Below are 19,669 nucleotides of genomic sequence, written 5' to 3' on the forward strand. Positions count from 1 at the left end.
GTCATGAGTAGTGTGGGGTTTTTTCTGTGGAGAATATATCTCAAGTACCAACTTGAGTACCAGAAACACTCAAGTGGACACCTATTAAATGTCAGACACAACGTACAGCATTTTAGATTCATTACCTCATTTCTGTCTCACAACAACTTGCTGAGCTATGGATTATTCTTCCTGACTCAGAAAGGAGGAAACTGAGGCTCAGAGAGGTTAAGGAACTTGCCCAGAGTCATTCTGAGACTCAGACCCACATCTGCCGGGTCCCAAAGTCCGTCACTTCCCCATTCTTCTGCACTGCCTCGGAATCGTTGGCCGCAGTGGGAGTGGAGAGGGTTGTCCCTCCCTGCAAGCTGGCAGGGGAGGGGCCCCAGGCGAAGAGATTCTAGGAGCGAGGATGGTCCCTCGAGCCTGGTCTGCCTTGTATCTCACTCACTTCTTCTCCACTGAACCCTCTCTAGACAAGATGGTTAGATGGATGGGACAGACTGGAGGCCTGCCTGATAAGGATAAAACCTTGGACTTAACAAAGCAAGACCACACAGCACAGTCCACAGAGAGTGGCCCTACCCAGTCTGGGCTAGAAACACAGTGATGCAGCCAGTGAGAGTAGGAAGCCCTGTCATGGCAGCAGTCCCAGCTACCGGGGCATCTTCCTAATGATGCCTCCATTCGGGAAAGGGCTGCTAAGCACGACCTATCTTCAGCCCAGGGGTTCCTTCCCTTAAGCTGCCACAGGTGGGGTGAATCTGGGTGTTCCAAAACTGTTCCCGTTATTCTTCCGCCAACCCCCAAAGTGCGTTTGGGTTCGTGGCCCCTGCCCTGGCCCAGCTCCCTGGCAGATGGCTCCTCAGTATCGGACAGTCAGGCATCTGCTTCCCACTCAGGACCCCGGCGTGGGCCTCACTGCCCTCCGCCAGTTGTCCTCAAGGCCCTGGCTGGACTCCTGGGCTGCTTCACCCACAGGACAGACAGGTCCCGCTGCTTGGGCGGGGCTGGGAGAGAGGCACAAAGTCCCCCTCCCCCTTCTAGGCCCAGGCACTGGCCAGCAGGACAACTGAGCTGCAGGAGACTAAATAAGGCCTTGGTGACATCCCAGTGGCACCCCATCCTTTCAGCAGCTACTCAACCAAGCTGGACCAGAAGCCAGGCCTCCCTTCCAGTCCTGGGCACTGGCGCCCCCTACCCCCACCGTCAGGCCCGGTCTGCTCCCCACTGAGTTAGAAGGAGAAGGCAGGCTCCATCCTCCGGCCCAGGCTTGACCTTACAAACCACGCTGCCCAGGTTGGAATGGGAACAGGTGATCATTCCAGGTGGCTAAAAAGTGGGCAGGCTGTGCCGACAGGTGAGAGTTGTGAAAAAGACCATTGATTGCGACGTTACACAGTCCTGGGTTCCAATTTTGATCCGGCTACCTCCTAGCTGTGAGTTTGTGCAAGACTATCCCACCTCTCTGAGCCTCTGTTATCTAATCTATAAAATAAAAAAAAAGAGAAAGAATAATGATGATAATGGCCTCTAACATACACAGTGTTTACTATGAACCAGGTATGGTTCTAAGTGCTTTACAGCATTATCTTATTCAATTCTCAAAACAACCCCATGAGATAGGTATTATTATTATTATTTTTTGCTGTACACGGGCCTCTCACCGTTGCGGCCTCTCCCGTTGTGGAGCACAGGCTCCGGACGCGCAGGCCCAGCGGCCATGGCTCACGGGCCCAGCCGCTCCGCGGCATGTGGGATCCTCCCAGACCGGGGCACGAACCCTTGTCCCCTGCATCAGCAGGCGGACTCCCAACCACTGCACCACCAGGGAGGCCCGAGATAGGTACTATTATCTTCCCTGTTTTACAGGGCAGGAAAATTAGGCACAGGGAGATGAAGTGATTTGTCTAAGGCTACACAGTCTGTCATGGTGAAGCGGGACTCGAACCCAGGCAGTTGGAATCCAGAACCCAAGCTCTAAACTTACCGCACGGTGATATCATTTGTGAATACGTAGGTACAACGTCTAGCCCAGCACCTATCCTGGGGATGACGCTCAATGAACATTTGTTATTTCCCTTTGCTTCCGCCCTATAATGAAGGGGGAGGACGACCAGCCAGACCCGTCCTGGCAGACTGCCAAGGGTGCTGGAAATTAGGGGCTTGTCATTGGGATTTCCAGGCTGTTAGACAGGACAGGCAGGGGTTCACTTAGCTGCGAGGAACATTTCCCCGCGCCGAGCGCAGAAGAGCGGGTAACGAAAGCTGAATTAGCCTCTCTGCTCTGCTGGCTGCCCATTTACTGGGTCAGAGAGTTGAAGCAATTTCCCCAAGGCTACTGAACTAGTAAATGGCAGAGCAAGGAACTAAACCTGGATCTGTCTTCTTCAATATCCTATACTCTCTCAACGTATCACAACACATAGTTGAGAACTGAGCTTGCTCTGGAACCCAGGTCTCGCCTTCCTGTCTGCAGTACATTCTCGGAGATCCAACCACACATACCCATGTGACTCCTCACTGCCACCGAGGGACAGGACTTAGTGTCAACACCAGGCCTCAGAGCATGCCCAGCAAAGGCCAGTCTTCAGATGCCTGGACAGCGCCTCCCCTGAGTCTGTGTGCAAGGAGGTGCAGGGCGTCGCCGGGGTGGGCAATGCTGGGGTGCATCTCAGGAAGTCCCCTGAGCCCATCTCCTGGGTGGGAATCAGTGTGGGAGTTAGGAAAGCGAAAAGCTTTGCATTCAGACTGATGTGGGTGTGACTCTTGGCTCTGCCGGTACCGGCTCTGTGATTTAAGGCAAGATACTCAAAGTCGCCTAAGCTTCAGTCTCCTCTACTGTAAAATGAGGGAACGGTACTCATTACAGAGAGCTGCAGGGAAAGATAAGTGAGGTTGTGTAAGTAAATGTCCAGTTGCACACAGTAAGGACTCCACGACTACTGGTCTCTTCTAACAGCCATCGCTGATACAGCAGAGAACTGCACTCAGTATTTTGCCTGAGGAAAAGAGCCATGTGGACGTGAGCCCCTGGAACATTGGTTTCCATCAATTCCTCTTTCTTTCCTGTCCTCCTCTCCCTTCAAGTTCCTTCCTCCTCCCAGCCTTAAGGAACTGGGGAGCAGGATCGATTCCTCAGGCACCAACCCTTATGAGCTACATGACCTTGGACACATCACAGAGCCTCCACTGCTTCATCTGGCAAATGGGGAGACTTAAGGACTAAGGACAGATCTGGAGAACCAAAAGCCAGGCAACCAATAATTTCCTTGCCAAGAGGAAGAGCAAAGGTCTTTCCTTTACCTCCAGGTCTGTGGGTGCCCTTCTAGCGCTCCAGGTAATAGAAGGGTCATTGCAGAACCTGAAGACCCTTGCTACCCAAGGTGACCCATAGTCCTCCTTCCAGTCTATATGGTCTGGGTCAGGAGAAGAGGGACAGGCACACCTGGCTTAAAAATCTTTGGGGCCATTTTGGACAGTGAAGAATTCATAGTGTGTAGAGTGTGGGTGTGTGAATGCGAGTGAGTGTGTGTATACACAGACACGCAAAGCAGAGTGGACTTTGAGTTTTCTGCAACTTTCAGCTCTTCTGACTCTCCTGGCCAGGCTCAAGAGGCAGCTGCCACTTAAGGGGGTAGGAGGTCTGGAGCACACAAGTGGTGGGACCAGAGGGGAGGGTTCACACTGCAGCTGCTTTGTACCGATGCACGTTGGTGGGCTGGGCTGCCAGAAGAATCTGTTCTCGATCTTCACACAGCTGATCTCTGCACTTCCCTGCAGTGCATAGCCAGGGTCACACTGGAACACCGTGGAGTCACCGGCTTCCCAACTGTCGCCACTCCGGCTCCCATTCTGGGGGACCCCAGGGTCATTGCAGGATGTTGCTGTGGACACTGGGATAAGAAAACAGAGGAGGAAGTGGGGTTGCCTAGGTGTCTGCCAGACAGTGAGGCTCCTGGCTCACCACCGTCACTGACATCACCACGTCCATCACCAGGGCCACTGCTGGAATCTCCATCACCTCCTGCCGGTGTAACAGCGGGAGCAACAGCGCCACCATCTCCGTTCTCACGCCCATTACTGTCTCCACCTCCACCACTACTTGTGACCATCACTTATTCTACTGGTACCCTCACCATTACCATCATCCACCTGTCCTGGGATACTATACTATGAGTTAAGCATGACTGCACCGCTATGACTGTAGGACTGAGTTCAATTTGGTTTAACAACACAAGTCTTATTACATAGATTAGCTTTGCAATTTTGCAAAATGTAGCTAACATGATCCGCATGAGGGAGTGACAAGGTAATTAAGCATAAACTCCAATATTCAACGAGAGAGGTCTGCAAAGGAGTTTGGGAGTTGGCCTGCCTGAATGCTGAGCAGTGGTTGAGAAGATGCTTGGAGTTACTAAGGTCGGGTGAAGGTCATGTTCTCCCTTGTATGGCAAACAACCAACAACTCATCAGACTGATACCCGAGAGAATTCTGGTGTTTGTAGCAAGTGGCAAAGTAGAGTTCAAAATAAGCATAAGTAGTTGGGATGTATTAAAAATTCTAAAAACTCAGGAATTTGGGAGGTGTTTGTAGTCTACTACCAGACAGCATAATACAGAGAAGGTGTTTTAAAAGCAAACATCAAATGAATGATGGAAGGGAGGAAAAAATAATAAAAGCACAGCTGAGGGAACAAATGGACAAAATGCAGCATGAGAAAACACACCAAAGGAAATGGTACAACAGGAACTCCAGAGAAAAGATGCTGAGGCAGCTGTATCAACCCTGGCTGCCTCCGTGGTCCCCGCCTGTGTCATCATTCACAGACTGTGGTCGGCAGGCCCCAGGGACAGGAGGTTCTGGAGGACACAGGATCCATAATATTCATTAGCTTGGAGGGTCAGTTTTTCTCAGAAATTCTGGGAAAAATAACTTTTACACTAAGACACATGAATTTATTATGGAGTAGAATGTAAGATTCACATTAGTTCTTAAGCAAACCAGGAAGCCTCAAAGAGATTTTATGCTTCCTACATCCCTCAGATCTCCTGGGGATATACATTCACTCTCCTCTGCTATTAGGATGGCTTCAGTGGAAAAGCCCAGGGCAACTGTATACACTAACAGCACTAATTATACCATCTAGGATTGCATGGACGAGTCTGGAGTTGGAGCATCTAATACCTTACACCCAGTAACGGCTAAGACAGTATGCAACAAACTGAGGTCCACAGCCAAATCTGGCTCTATGCCTGTTCTTACAAATAAAGTTTTATTGGAACACAGGCACGCTCACTTGTTTACATATTGTCTACAGCTGCTTTCATGCTCCGACAGCAGAGTGGAGTTGTTATGACAGAGATCATGTGGTCCACAAAGCCTGGACTTTCACAGAAAAAGATTTACCACCTGTACTTTCACGGAAAAAGGTTACCGACCGCTGGTGTATGGTCTCTTACACTCACCTCTTTTGAGATCCCATTTTAAACCTACCCTTTGCTTTGATCCAGCTTTAAACCATCAACACCCTCAATGATCTGTTATCACTATGCTCCAGGCACACTGGTAAAATCTCCTTCCAATACAGCCAGCTTAGCCCCCTCCATCTTCCCCCTATCCCTGCCCCCAGGGGCCTTTGCACCTGCTGGCCCTTCTGCCTGGAATGCTCTTGCCATACACCTTCTCATGTCAGCTCCATCCTGTCATTCAGTTTTCAGCTCCAATATCCTCTTCTCAGACAGGCCTCTCTGATCACCTTCTGGGCTCATCCCTTAACCCCCTTCCATCAAATTTGTCACATTATCCTGTTTTGTTCTCTTCATAACACCATCTGCAGTCATCTTGCTAGTTCATGTGTTTGCCTCTTTATTGTAGATCACTTGTGCATCTCTACAGGAATAGAGACCTTGGCTGTTTTGATCTCAACTGTATCTCCAGGGCCTAGAGTGGTACCTGGCACACAGTGATGTTCAGTAAATATTTCTTGGCTGAATAAATAAATGAACAAAGTATCACCATCAGATACTTACTGAATTTATAAAGTCAAACAAGAACCCATCTTCTTACTACCCAATTAAAAACAGACTTAGCTTTCATCTCTAGCTTTACAGCGTACATATGTAAATGAGTCCCTGGAAGAAAAATAGCTCACTGTTGTGACCATACGCAGAAAGATTATTTATAGGGGAGGCCATGGGGTGCGATGATTAAGGGCCTAGGTTTGGGAATCAGACACAGGCGTTTTGACCCAGGCTCTGCTACTAACTAGATGACCTTGAATGAGAAACCTCTCTGGGCCTCAGAGCCCACATCTGCAACATGGATTAATGATGATGCCTGTACTTTATGGTTTTTGTGAAAATTATGAGAGATAATGTCGTAGAGAGTTTAGGGTGGCGCTGGCTCTATAGATGGCAGTGGTTAGGCTTTCCTCTCCTTCTTTGCTCCCGCTCACCTTTTTTCGTTCTCACTTTCTCCCTTTAATGCTCCTGAATATGAGCTGCTTGGCAAAGCCTCCAGGGAGAGGCAGGATCCACGTAGTACACACAGGATGTTAGATGTTACACAGTCATGTTTACTCAATAAAGCCAAGCCTGCACTAACCGTCCCTGGCATTTCTGTACAATCCCCCGTCAAACACACACTATAATGTTAACATGGGGTGAGCTGTTCTCTCTTCCCTAGAGCAGTGCTGGTATTTGCTAAGCGATGACAGCAACAGGGAAGGTGACCTTTTCCAAACCTCGGGTACACCAGCACACCAGGCCAGGTAGTTTTGCCCACTCTCCTCTCTGTGGGCCTGAGTGATGTTCAGGGTGGCTTGCCCAAAGCAACTCTTGTGTTAGAGAAAAACATCCTTTCATTTGTTCAAGTCTTCCTGTGCCCAATGGTCCAGTAAGTGGTGAGGGAGCTCCTGCTGCATACACACGCTGTGCAGGAGTCTGATGGGCATGAGGTGGCCCCTACCCTCTAAGAGCTTTCTGTGAGCTGGCAAATAGGTGGCCAGCTCCCAGGCAAGGCCAGGTGCCTGGAACTGGCAACGTGCCGAAGAAATAGAAATTGAGTGCTGGGGGTGCCATCGGCGACAGCAATTTGTCCTGAATAGGGAGCTTAGGAAGAAGTGGCATCTGAGATGAACCCTGAAGGATGATAGGGCTTCTACGAGTTGGGCAATGCAGGAGAAAGCAGCTGAAGCTGCTGGGCGAAGGCCCGGCTCACCAGAGCGCCCAGGGACTCTATCCCACGTGGCAACTGCAAGGACACATTGGAGGTCAGATAATGCAAATCCACGGGGGAATTTGCCGGTAGGATGATGGGCTCTTTTTTTTTTTTTTTTTTTTTCCTTTTTTAAAGCCATACCCATCAGCTTGAGCACAGAGAAGATGCATGTCTGGCTTAATTATTCCCAATTCTCCTCCCCCCAGCGAGTGGACTGAGCTGTCTCTTTAGCATTCTACTCTCCTTACTGCTGGGAGATCCTTCTATTGCTTATCCCAGCAGCCTCCAAAGTTGGTTCCATGAAATGCTAGTCTCTTGAGATGGCCTAGAGAAAAGTCATCCATGATGAACTATGTTTGAGAATTGTGACCTACCAGACACCTTCCTAATGCATCTGCTTTAGCAGAACAAATGTTCTCGGAGGCTCCGAATTACAGATAATAGGTCTGCCTCAACCTAAGCACCTTCCTGACATGACTTGATCACACAGACTCCCTTTTCCTTTAAATACCAATTAATTGTCCATGGAACGCCTGGGAACAGATGTTGGGAAATGCTTATCTAAAATGACTCTCTTGTCGCCCCACAGTGGGACCCTAACCTTAGATGAGTTCAATGTTACTCATTGGTTCCCAGGGACCCTCTCCATGGGTGAATGGGTACGGGGATTTCCAGTCAGAAGACTCCCAATGAACTCCACAGGGAGCTATTCCTCGAGAGGCTGGCAGCCTGCATGAGTGTTAAGTGGGCAAGTTAATGAGTACACAGGAACATGATCCTGGAGACCCTCATTTGCCACACATGCTGCTAAATGCTCGTCTCCATGGGGAAGACAGAGACAGGAAAGAGCTAGAAGTAGGCTCTGTAATGCCATTACAGCCTTACTGGTGTTAGAGCTATACCCAACCACCCTTAGCTGATACACCTACCAGGTGAGAGTGTGGAGGCAAAGCCATGGCCCAGGTGCCACACAGCCTCGCTCTGGCATCACCATGGAAACCCCCCTCTCACATACACACAGTGGAGTAAGGAGATGGTAATGAAGACAGCTGCTGTATAATAAACATAAGCATAGACCCAGGCAGAGTCACTCGTGCAGGGAGCTGAGTGATGGAAGAGGCACTTCAGAGGAGATGAGATGATGCATCGCAGGGAGAGGCAGGACCAATCATAGAAACAAGCCAGTATTGGGACTTGGATGTTTGAGCATTGCCCATTTTTGGTAGCTCTCTGTCATGCTCCTCCATAACTGGCTGCCGCAGTACATAATTAATTGAATTTAGATTACTCATATTTGGCTTCCAGTCTTTACTGAGATGTGCACCAAACTAAGAACAAGAGTGTGTGACATGTCAGCTCAGCTCTTCTGTGACTGTGCTCCAAACCAGTGTCAGCTGTCCCTCCCCTACCTCCCTCCCCACTCTCCATGTTTCAGCCGCAGTGGACAACCCTCCATTTCCAGAGCCCGTTATCCTGCCTCTCACACATTCACACGCTCTTTGCACCCAGATGCCCTTTTCTCTCTTTCTCATCTAATAAGGACCCACGAATCCTTCAAGTCCAGCTCCATGGCAACTCTAAATCCACGTCACAGTTGACTATGCCCTCCTTGAAATACTGTCTTTTCTTCTGTAACTTCTACTCATCCTTCCGTTTGGACCTTGGGCATCATCTTTCCTGGAACATCTTCCTTCATGCTCCAAGGTGACCATTATAGCTCACACTTCTCCCTCCAGATACTTGTTGATTTGTATGTCAGTGTTTATTCACCTACCTGTCTCCCCTCCCCTCAGAGTAAGCTCGGCACAGATATCAGGACAAGCACTACCCATGGACCAGGCACAGAGCAAATGCTCAATAAATATCTTTACCCAAGTGGAGAGATGGAGGAAGGAAGGGACTTGTGGGAGGAGGAAGGGGGGTTACGGCAGGACTGACGGATGGAGGCTGGCGGAAGGTGGGCACAGACCTGAGAACTGAATGGCAAAACCCTGCTTGCTGGTGAAGAAGTCGGTGCTGAACTGCAGAACGACCAAGCTGAAGGTGCTGTGCAGGTCCTTGGGCAGGGCCGGGCCACTGAGCTCCTTCAGCAGCACCCCACTCTCCACAGGCCCATCCCAGATGCGCAACACGTCGTGGAGCTCCTCCGTATCGAAGACCAGGAAGTGGAGTCTGAACGGAGAGAAAGAAGCAGGTGGTCACTCGGGGCTCAGCCCCTTCTTTCCAGGGGCTTCCGGTCAGGCGAAGTCATACACCTAAGAAAGACTTGCAGGAAGGAAGAGGATTAGAGGGAATTATCCTCTCAATTTCCATCCAGCCTGCTCCACCCATTGGAGGTCACTAGCAAATGGGAACAAGGGTGAGGGAGGATAGATTTTGTGCATCTTGTGTATTATTATGGAGCTTCCTGTTGCCACTGTAAAACCCCACCCATCTCCTCAACTCTACACGGCAGTCCCCAGGCCTCACTCCTGAGCCCCCATCCATATCATTCTAATTGGAAGGGGATGCTGAGAAGGCAGGATCTGGGGATAAAGGATAGAGGTAAAAACACAAATACTCAGTCAAAAGCCCAGCAAGTTATTTTTGTGGATATTGACAAACTGTTTATAAAAGTTTATAAAGTTTATATGGAGAGGCAAAAGAGCCAGAAGAGCCAGCACAACATTGAAGAAGAACACGTTTGGAGAACTGACACTACCTAATGTCAAGACTTACTATAAAGCTACAGTAATCAAGATAGTGTGATGTCAGTGAAATAACAGACAAATAAATCAAAAGTCCAGAAATGGACTCATATTAATATAGTCAATTGATCTTTAACAAAGGAGCAAAGGCAATACAATGGAGCATAGATAGTCTTTTCAACAAATGGTGCTGAAACTACTGGACATCCACATGCAAAAATGAATCTAGACACAGACTTTATACCCTTCACAAAAATTAACTCGAAACAGATCACAGACCTAAATGTAAACGTAAAACTATAAAACTCCTAGAAGATCACATAAGGGAAAACTCAGATGCCCTTGGGTATAATGATAACTTATTAGATACAATACCAAAGGCACAATCCATGAAGAAAACAAGTGATAAGCTGGACTTCAATAAAATTAAACATTGCTGCTCTGCAAAAGATAACAAGATACCAAAATCTGATGGTGCTCAAATTCCTCATACAGAATGGCATAGTATTTGCATAGAACACCCTCCTGTATACTTTAAATAATTTTTAGATTACTTATAATACTTAATACAATGTTAATGCTATGTAAATAGTTGTAAATATAATGTAAATGCTATGTAAGTAGTTGCCTTGCATGGCCAATTCAAGTTTGCTTTTTGGAACTTTGTGGATTTTTTTCAAATACTTTCCATCTGAGGTAGGTTGAATCTGTGGATCCTGAACATGCAGATATGGAAAGCCAATTCTATACAAAGAATTCTTAAAACTCAACAGTAAGAAAACAAATAACATGATTAAAAAATGGGCTAAAGTTTACCAGATGCCTCACTAAAGAAGATATACAAATGACACATAAGCATGTGAAAAGATGTTCCACATCGTATGTCATCGAGGAAATGCAAATGAAAAAAGCAATAAGATACCACTATACACCCATTAGAATGGCTAGAATTCAGAACACTGACAGCACCAAATGCTGATGAGGATGTGGAGCAACAGGGACTCTCATCACTGCTGGTGGGAATGCAAAATGGTACAGCCACTTGCGAAGACAGTTTGGCAGTTTCTTACAAAACTAAACACACTCTTACCATATGATCCAGAAATTGTGCTCGTCGGTATTTACCCAAAGGAGTTGAAAACTGATTTCCATGCAAAACCCTGCACACAGATGTTTATAGCAGCTTTATTCATAATTGCCAAAACTTGGAAGCAACCAGGATGTCCTTCAGTAGATGAATGGATAAATAAACTATGGTGTATCCAGACAATGGAATATTATTCAGTGCTAAAAAGATATGGACTATCAAGCCTTGAAAAGACATAGAGGAACCTTAAATCCATATTACTAAGTGAAAGAAGCCATTCTGAAAAGGCTACATACTGTATGATTCCAAGTAGATAACATTCTGAAAAAGGCAAAACTATGGAAATAGTAAAAAGGTCAGTGATTGCCAGAGGCTAGGTCAGGGAGAGGGGATAAACTGGTAGAGCACAGAGGATTTTTAGGGGAGTGGAAATACTCTTATGATACTGTAATAGTGGATACATGTCATTACACATTTGTTCAAACCTATAGAATATGGGCACGAAGAGCAAACCCTAATATAAACTATGGATTTTTGGTGATAATGATGTGTCAATGAATGTAGATTCATCAGGTCTAACAAATGTACCACTCTGATGGGGGATGCTGATAATGGGGGAAGCTGTGCAGGTGCGGGGCAGGGGGTGAATGGGAAATCTCTGTACTTTCAGCTTTGCTGTGAACGTAAGCCTGTTCTAAAAATTTAATAAGTCTTAAAAAGTGTGTGTGTGGGAAATAAAGGTCAGGGGTTATGGCAGGATCTTCGGGAAGCTGGTCCAGCTGCAGTGGGGGCAAGGGTGAGCCTACACCTCCGCTTCCCAGAGCAGAACTTGGATACCAGCCTGTCTCTCTGTCTCTATCTCTCCTAATCAATTTTTTATTTCAGATTAATTTTAGGCTTGCAGAAACGTTGCAAAGATAATACAGAGAATTCTCATAGACCCCTTACCACTTCTGCCATTGTCAACGCCTTCCATTTCTCTGGTACATTTGTCACAACTAAGAAACCAACATGGTACATTACTATGAACTCAACTCCTGACTTGATTTGGATTTCACCAGTGTTTCCACTGATGCCTTTTTCTGTTCCAGGATCCAATCCATTTATCACTATATCCTTTTAAAAATGTCTTTTAAAATTATAAAAATAAGATATGCTCAAGGCAGAAAAAGGCTAAGAATATACAGATATCCTGAATTTTTAAGAAGTCTCTCTCACACAAACCAATCTGTTCTCTAGAACTTTCCACTTGATATTATGTTTGGTGCAAATACTTCCAGATTTTTTTCAATGTGCACACATACATTCCCCCCCCCCAACCATGGGACTATATTTTACATAGTTTTATGTAATTTTCTTCACTTAATACTATATAATGGAGATATACATCTACTTCATTTTTTTCCTGTAGAAATGTACATTGCTATATTTCACATAAGACAGCAAGGAACATTCCCATCTTTATGTAGTGTTTCACATTTATGTTAATGTTTCAGTTGGCTTGTAGGAATACTTTGGTCAGGGGGACGGGTATACAATATATTTAAAGTTGTTGGTAAATCCTGCTCAGTTATTCTCTTAAGTGATTGTGTCAATTTACATTGCCCCTGAACAGTATTCATATGACTGTTCTCTTTAAACTCCACCTTACCAACATCAAATATTACAATGTAAATATATTCTATATTAAAATACTTGCCCATCTGCTAAACCGAAATGGAATCTCACTAGTGTTTTAAATTTAGATAATTCAGTAAGGTTGTGTATCTCTGCATATATTTATTGGTCATTTGTATATCTTCACATCCTTTACCCAGCTTGAGTTATTTGTCTTTTTAAATTCTGTTCACACATTATCATTTTTATTTATTATCTTTATATATTTTTATTTCTCTTTTACATATTTGTTGCTGACATTTTCTCCCAGCAGCTGGTATCTCTTTTTCCTAGAAATTTTGTTTATGGTGTCTTTTCTGGTATAGAAGTTACTCATTCTATGTAATCAAATGTTAATATTTTCCTGTAAGGATACTGGATGTCATGGTACACTTGGGCAAACGCTCTTCTTCCCTATATGATTAAAAAGCAAAACTTTAATATTTTCTCAGCAGTTGTGTAGTTTCATTTGTTGAGGTTTATTGGTTCATTATTTTTTCCAAATGGACCCTCAATTATCCCACCACCTACCTAAAGTAGCCTCTTCCATGTTCTATCAAAATGCTCTTCTTCTTTCCTCCTTAGCAATGATTACAGTCTATACTTTATTTGTTCACTACTCCTCTCCCCAACTAGAACATGACTTTCACGAGCACGGGGGCAGGTCCTCTTCACTCTGGTAGCCCCACTGCCTGGACTATGCCTGACCCTTCTGATAGTGCTCACGAGTACCTGAATGAAGATGCCTGTGCCTGGATAATCCAGGCTCTCTCTCTCAACGGGTTTGAAACCTTGGCCATGGGTCTGAGTCTAGACTCTCCTCTGTTCCAGGGCTCCCTCCTTTGCCCTGATGGGATTCTCAATACTTGAGGTACCAGGAGCTCAGCTACTCGGCTGATTTCAGTTTTCAGTCTCATATTTTGATATTCTTACAGGGCAAGCTCCCCTTCGTATTTTTCCCCAAAATTTCTTAGCTAATTTCCCAAATTTATCCTTTCAAATTCCTCCAAATCCCATGGATACTATGATTGAAATTGCACACTTATTTATTTATTTTTTTTTAAAAATTATTTATTTATTTTTGGCTGCATTGGGTCTTTGCTGCTTTGTGTGGGCTTTCTCTAGTTGTGGTGAGCGGGGACTACTCTTTGTTGTGGTGCGCGGGCTTTTCATTGCGGTGGCTTCTCTTATTGCAGAGCACGGGCTCTAGGCGTGCGGGCTCCAGTAGTTGTAGTTTGCAGGCTCTAGAGTGCAGGCTCAGTAGTTGTGGCGCACAGGCTTAGTTGCTCCGCGGCATGTGGGATCTTCCCAGACCAGGGCTCGAACCCGTGTCTCCTACATTGGCAGGAGAATTCTTAACCACTGCACCACCAGGGAAGCCCTGCACACACTTACTGATTGATTCGGGCAACTTGATATCTTTACGTTACTTATTTTCCCCAGCCAGGAACACTGTAGATGTTGTAACTTATTTAGGGGTTAGTTTAGGTAGTTTGGTAAAGTTTTATGGTTTTCCTCTTTGCATTCTTCCTCTTAAATTCAATTTTTGGCTTTCAGCTCCATTGTGAATGGGATTTAATTATTAGTTACATATTTATTGTTGGATATATATATATGTATATGTGTGTGTGTGTATGTATTTCTTATTTTCAGTCACTAGTTAAGTTCTAACAGGCTTCAAGTTAAGCTCTTGGATTTCCTAGGTAGACCTTTTTATAGATACAGGTGGAGCTTCCTCAGTACCAGAGCTGTGTGGGTTTCCTCAGTGGCTGTATTCTCATCCCCCTGGCAGGCCTCTAGTGATGCACTGGGAAATTGGCAGCCGCCTGCAGGCGCAGACCAAGCCGTAGCTGTGTGGTGCTGCCGGACGTGCTCTCAGGGAAGAGAGGTCCTCGTGGGCCAGGCTTGTCAGGGAAGGCTGGAGGAGACGAGGCTAGAAGTTTGGGCGGCGTGAAAGGGAGGGTGTTTTCTTTTTTTCTTTTCTTTTTTTTTTGCGGTACGCGGGCCTCTCACTGCTGTGGCCTCTCCCGTTGCGGAGCACAGGCTCCGGACGCGCAGGCTCAGCGGCCATGGATCATGGGCCCAGCCGCTCTGCGGCATGTGGGATCCTCCCGGACCGGGGCACGAACCCGTGTCCCTTGCATCGGCAGGCGGACTCTCAACCGCTGCGCCACCAGGGAAGCCCAGAGGGTGTTTTCTTTGGATGTGATAACACAAGACAAGACCCAGAGGCAGGGGGGAGGTTAAGGTACCTGGGAAGACAGGCGACACCCACACTGGAGTTTGGATGGCGTGAGGATGTCATGGGGACAGAGCTGGAGTGAGAGAGGGACATCGGTATTAGCTAGCAGAGTTGGGGTTTTATCCTCTTCTGGTTAGAGACCGACTGAGGTCCCTGAGGGTGAATAATGGAATGGATGAGTGAGTGAATTGAAGAATGAACAAATGAAATCCCAGAAGGACCAGACCGATGGGAAGTGTGAAAAGAGAATACGTACACTAGGTAGAAATGAAAGAAAACATATTTATACAACCCTGTGTACAAGGCAATTTCACCTTATCCCATTTAGTCCTCACAAGCATCTTTATTTTGTAGGTAGCACCATTCCGCTCTTTAAAAATGAGAATACTGAGGCTCGGAGAGGTTAAATAACTTGCTCAAGGTCAAGGGCCGGTCAGAGAGCGACAGAGAATTACATGATATAATTCCAGTCCAGGTCAGACTTTGGCGCTTCCTCTCTCTCCCCTGACAATGCTGCCTGCACCTCCAGAAGGAAGAGGCTGAGGCCGAGAGCCAGGCCTGCTCCAGAGAGGCCCCATCAGTAACCAACAGTTTACATGTCAATCATACATGAGGTTAAAGGGCTGAGATTTAAGACCCTTAATTAAAAGTGCATTCAGCGGGGCTTCCCTGGTGGCGCAGTGGTTGAGAGTCCGCCTGCCGATGCAGGGGACGCGGGTTCGTGCCCCGGTGCGGGAAGATCCCACGTGCCGCGGAGCGGCTGGGCCCGTGAGCCATGGCCGCTGAGCCTGCGCGTCCGGAGCCTGTGCTCTGCAACGGGAGAGGCCACAACAGTGAGGGACCCGCGTACCGCAAAAAAAAAAAAGTGCATTCAGCTTAACTGATCTGTTAATCAGACAAAGTCAAAGGTTTGGCATTGATGAGGTCAGCAGAGGTGGGAGGACGAGGCCAGGGGCCAGAGGAGGGAGCCTGAGGTCCTTTGCATGCAGAAGCCATGCAGCTTGGCAGTGGAAAGGAGAGAAGCTGAAGTTTCCGACCTCTTACTGCCTTCGTTTATGTAAATGCCTTCTATGTGCTAGGTGCTGGGAGATAATGGCGAAGATGACAGATAGGGTGTCATTTTCCAGCTGTTTCTGGAGATGGGCAATACTTCTGCACACACAACCCCGTCAGAAGACTATCAGCTGTGGGCAAATGCGATGAAGGAAACAGTAGAGTGCTGAGATGGAGCCACCGGGTTAGACAGACTGGCCAGGAAGACCTCTCCATGGAGGTGACATCTAAGGAAGAGGAGAGGCTTAAAGGGAGCCAGTCACGTGAAGAGCAGGGCAGGGCAAGAGGTGGGAGGACGTTTTCTGTGGATAAAGGGCAGCATGAGCAAAGGCCCCGAAAGGGAAGCAGCTCGGAGCATCAGAGCAACAGAAAGGCCACTGAGGCTGTCCCTGGGCCAAGAGAGGTAGGCAGAGGCCAGGTCTCGTGGGGCCCGGGGGGTCGGGGAAAAGTTTGGATTTTATTTTATGGGCTAAGGGACGTCACTGAAGTATTTTAAGCTGAGGCCTTACAAGATCCAATTTTCATTTGAAGATCACTCCTGCTGCCCGGATGAGAACAGCCTGGCAAGGGCAACGTCAGATGCAGGGAAATTAGCTAGGGGGCTACTACAGGTGCTAGTGACCTCTTTCATGAGAAATCCTTGATGCTAGCCAGTGAAGCTTTGCCAATCCGACCACAAGGATTAAGACTCTTATTGAAGCTGCTTTTCATCCCATAGAAATCAAAGTCTATAAAATGCTAATTAGAGGTTCTCATTGATAGGGCTAATTCTGGGCCCAAGCAGACATTTGGGTTTGCCTGAGCAGCTCCGCTGCAGGTGACCATCCGGTCTCCTTCTGGCTTTTGAAATACGGAAAACCATTTGAGGATCCCGCGCCCACCATGCTGTGAGAAGGTGATCCTTCATCTTGATGCCTCACCCATTTGCGCTCTTGTTTCTTTGGGCCACAGACACAACAACAGCCACGGAAGAGGGAGGGGGCCTGATGTGCATCACGCTCTGTGCTGAGAGCTGCTGAAACATGGAAGGCTGTGTCTTTGCCCTGGAGGCTGCTGCTGTTTATTGAAAGAGACACACACAACACAACAATACGTGCAGGAGGTGCTGAAAGCGTGGGATAGATAAAGTGCTATCGAAATAACTGGACGAAGAAGAGAACTAATCATTTGTTGGAAATCTACATGCCAAGTACTTTATGTATATTGTCTAATATCCTCATAACAAGCCTGTAAGTTGGAGCCTATTTTTGCCATCTTGCTGATGTGGGAACTGAATTCCCGGGGGTTAATTGGGGAGACTTGCTGAGGGTGGGGGGGCGGGCGTCAAACAGCTTGTAAGGGTCAGAGGGTGTATTCAAACCACGTCTGTCTGGGACCAAAGGCCTTTCTTTTACATCGTCATCTTCTTCTAATTGAGAGAGGCAAGGAAAACTTCAAGGAGGAGATGTCTTTGAAGCAGTTTTGGAGAAATAAAAGCGAAGCACAAGGCAAGTGAGAGAGGAAGATGACTGCAAGAGAGAGAACAGCATTACAGAGGCACACAGAGTGTGCACCCAAACTCCCCCTCCCCCTTTCAATCCACCTTTCCCACCAGGGCCAGCTGACCTTTCTGAACCACGTATCTGACCAGTCATTCCCCTTTCCCTACAGAATAAAGTCAGGCTTCCTAGGGGATGCTCCAAGCCCTCCATGAATAGCCCCAACTGCCTCCTCCTCTTCCTCTCACTCTTTACCCATTTTCTTCTCTTTCTCTGGCTTCGGGGACTTCCCTCTGCCTGGATGTTTCCAACCCCGACACGTGCCCTCACACCACCTGTAGTGGCTTGAATGATCTCCCTCCAAGAGATATGTTCAAGTCCTAACACTCGGTCCCTGTGAACGTAGCCGTACTTGGAAATAGGGTCTTTGTAGATGTCATCAAGTTAAGATGAGGTCATACTGGAGTAGGGTGGGTCCTGAGTCCAATGACTGATGTCTTTCTAAGAGAAAGGAAAGGGAGATTTGGACACAGAGGCACCGAGGAGACGCAGGGAAGAGGACCAGGTGAAGATGGAGGCAGAGACTGGAGTGATGCATCCACAAGCCAAGGAAGGCCAAGGAGTGCTGGCAACTCCCAGAAGCTGGGAAATGAAACTGATTCTTCCCTAGAGCCTTCAGAGGGAGCGTGACCCTACTTGCTCCTTGATTTTGGACTTCTAGGCTCTAGAAGTGTGAGAAAATAAATTTTTGTTAAGTCATTCAGTTTGTTACAGCAGCCCTAGTAAACTAATATACCACCTGAATACCATGTCCCAGTAGATCCCCACCTCCAGTTGGTAAGCTTTTCCATGGGCTTTTCCATGCCCTCCCCATGGCCCCAATCTCATGAGATGCTCCTTCTGTGTGCTCTGTGTATCAGAGTCATCCATTGAATAACCTGTCTTACTGAGTTCCTTAACTGTTGTTTTTGTGTCTCCTTTGTGTTTTTATCTTTGGTACCCAGCATCAGGCCTGACCCACACTAAGCTCCCGGTTTGGTTGAGTTGATGAATAAGTGAATGGCTCATCAGCTTTCGGGGACGCCCATAGTTCAGCCAAACTCACCCACTGTCCATGCTCTGTGTGCCACTTGGTGACGGGCAACTTAAATCCTATGTGCTAAGGAAGATACTTCCTATTTCACTGGAGGTTCTGACATCTCCCTTTACTGCCCACATCCTGCCCCTTGAATCTATGTCCTTGGCATCCTATCGCCACCATAGAGATAGGTCCTAGCTGCACGGACCCTGGGCCAGAGATGGCTGCCTAGTTTAAAGCCAGAAGACAGGAGGATGCTGCAGCCGTGGTCTCACACTCTCCAACTACAGCTCTACAAGTCTTCTGACCAATATTCACACATCCAATCAATGAATAGTAGGCAGTGGGTGCAGATACCACACCAGGCACTGGTGATACAGACAAGAACATGGCTTGCTTCTGCCCCTAGCTGTGGTGTGATCAGTACTATGGTACAGATACGCACAGAGAAGGTCCCACCTCAGGCCAAGGGGTGAGGCAAGGTCCCCGGAGGAGGGAACAACTAAGCTGAGTCTTGAGAGATGAACAGGATTTTCCAGATGAAGGGGGTGGCGAGGAGTGTGAGAAGGAAGGGGAGTGCCAGGCAGAGAAAAGAGGTTGCGCAAAGACACGGATGGGATGGAGAGACGGGCACCCCCAGGATAGTACAGGTTCTTCAGGAAGACGAGAGCATGGGTGCAGGTGGGTGAGACCTGAAGCCATGGGTTTGGACAAGCCCATCCAACAAGTATCAGTGTGGGCGGCACACAGAGAAGGGTGTCCTGGAGATCCATGGCAGTAAGGATGAACAGGGGAAGGAGACTAAGAATGAGGAGTGGAGGAGGTAGAAGGTAAACCAGAAAAAGGTGCAGCCCAAGGAGTCAAGAGAGGAGAGGGGCCTCCGGTGGCACAGTGGTTAAGAGTCTGCCTGCCAATGCAGGGGAGACGGGTTCGAGCCCTGGTCCTGGAAGATCCCACATGCCACGGAGCAGCTAATCCCATGCACCACAACCACTGAGCCCGCGTGCCACAACTATTGAGGCCCACGCACCTAGAGCCCATGCTCCACAACAAAAGAAGCCACCGCAATGAGAAGCCCGTGCACTGCAACGAAGAGCAGCCCCCCTTCGCCGCGACTAGAGAAAGCCCTCGTGCCGCGACAAAGACCCAACGCAGCCAAAAATAAATAAATAAATAAACAAGAGAGA

At 47.4% G+C, this 19,669-nt stretch overlaps 1 protein-coding gene across 1 annotated transcript in view; it reads right to left on the bottom strand.

The window, feature by feature from the left end:
* Window positions 1–19,669, bottom strand: part of CSMD2 (CUB and Sushi multiple domains 2) — a gene marked incomplete at both ends in the record, with an annotated part of 669,667 nt that overhangs the window by 150,736 nt on the left and 499,262 nt on the right. Inside the window, 2 exon segments of the mRNA XM_079698551.1 lie at window positions 3,684–3,875; window positions 9,171–9,373. Of these exon segments, the coding sequence (XP_079554677.1) occupies window positions 3,684–3,875; window positions 9,171–9,373 (395 nt within the window).

This window comes from Hyperoodon ampullatus, assembly GCF_949752795.1.
Source record: "Hyperoodon ampullatus genome assembly, chromosome: 2".
NCBI classification, from domain to species: Eukaryota; Metazoa; Chordata; class Mammalia; order Artiodactyla; family Ziphiidae; genus Hyperoodon; species Hyperoodon ampullatus.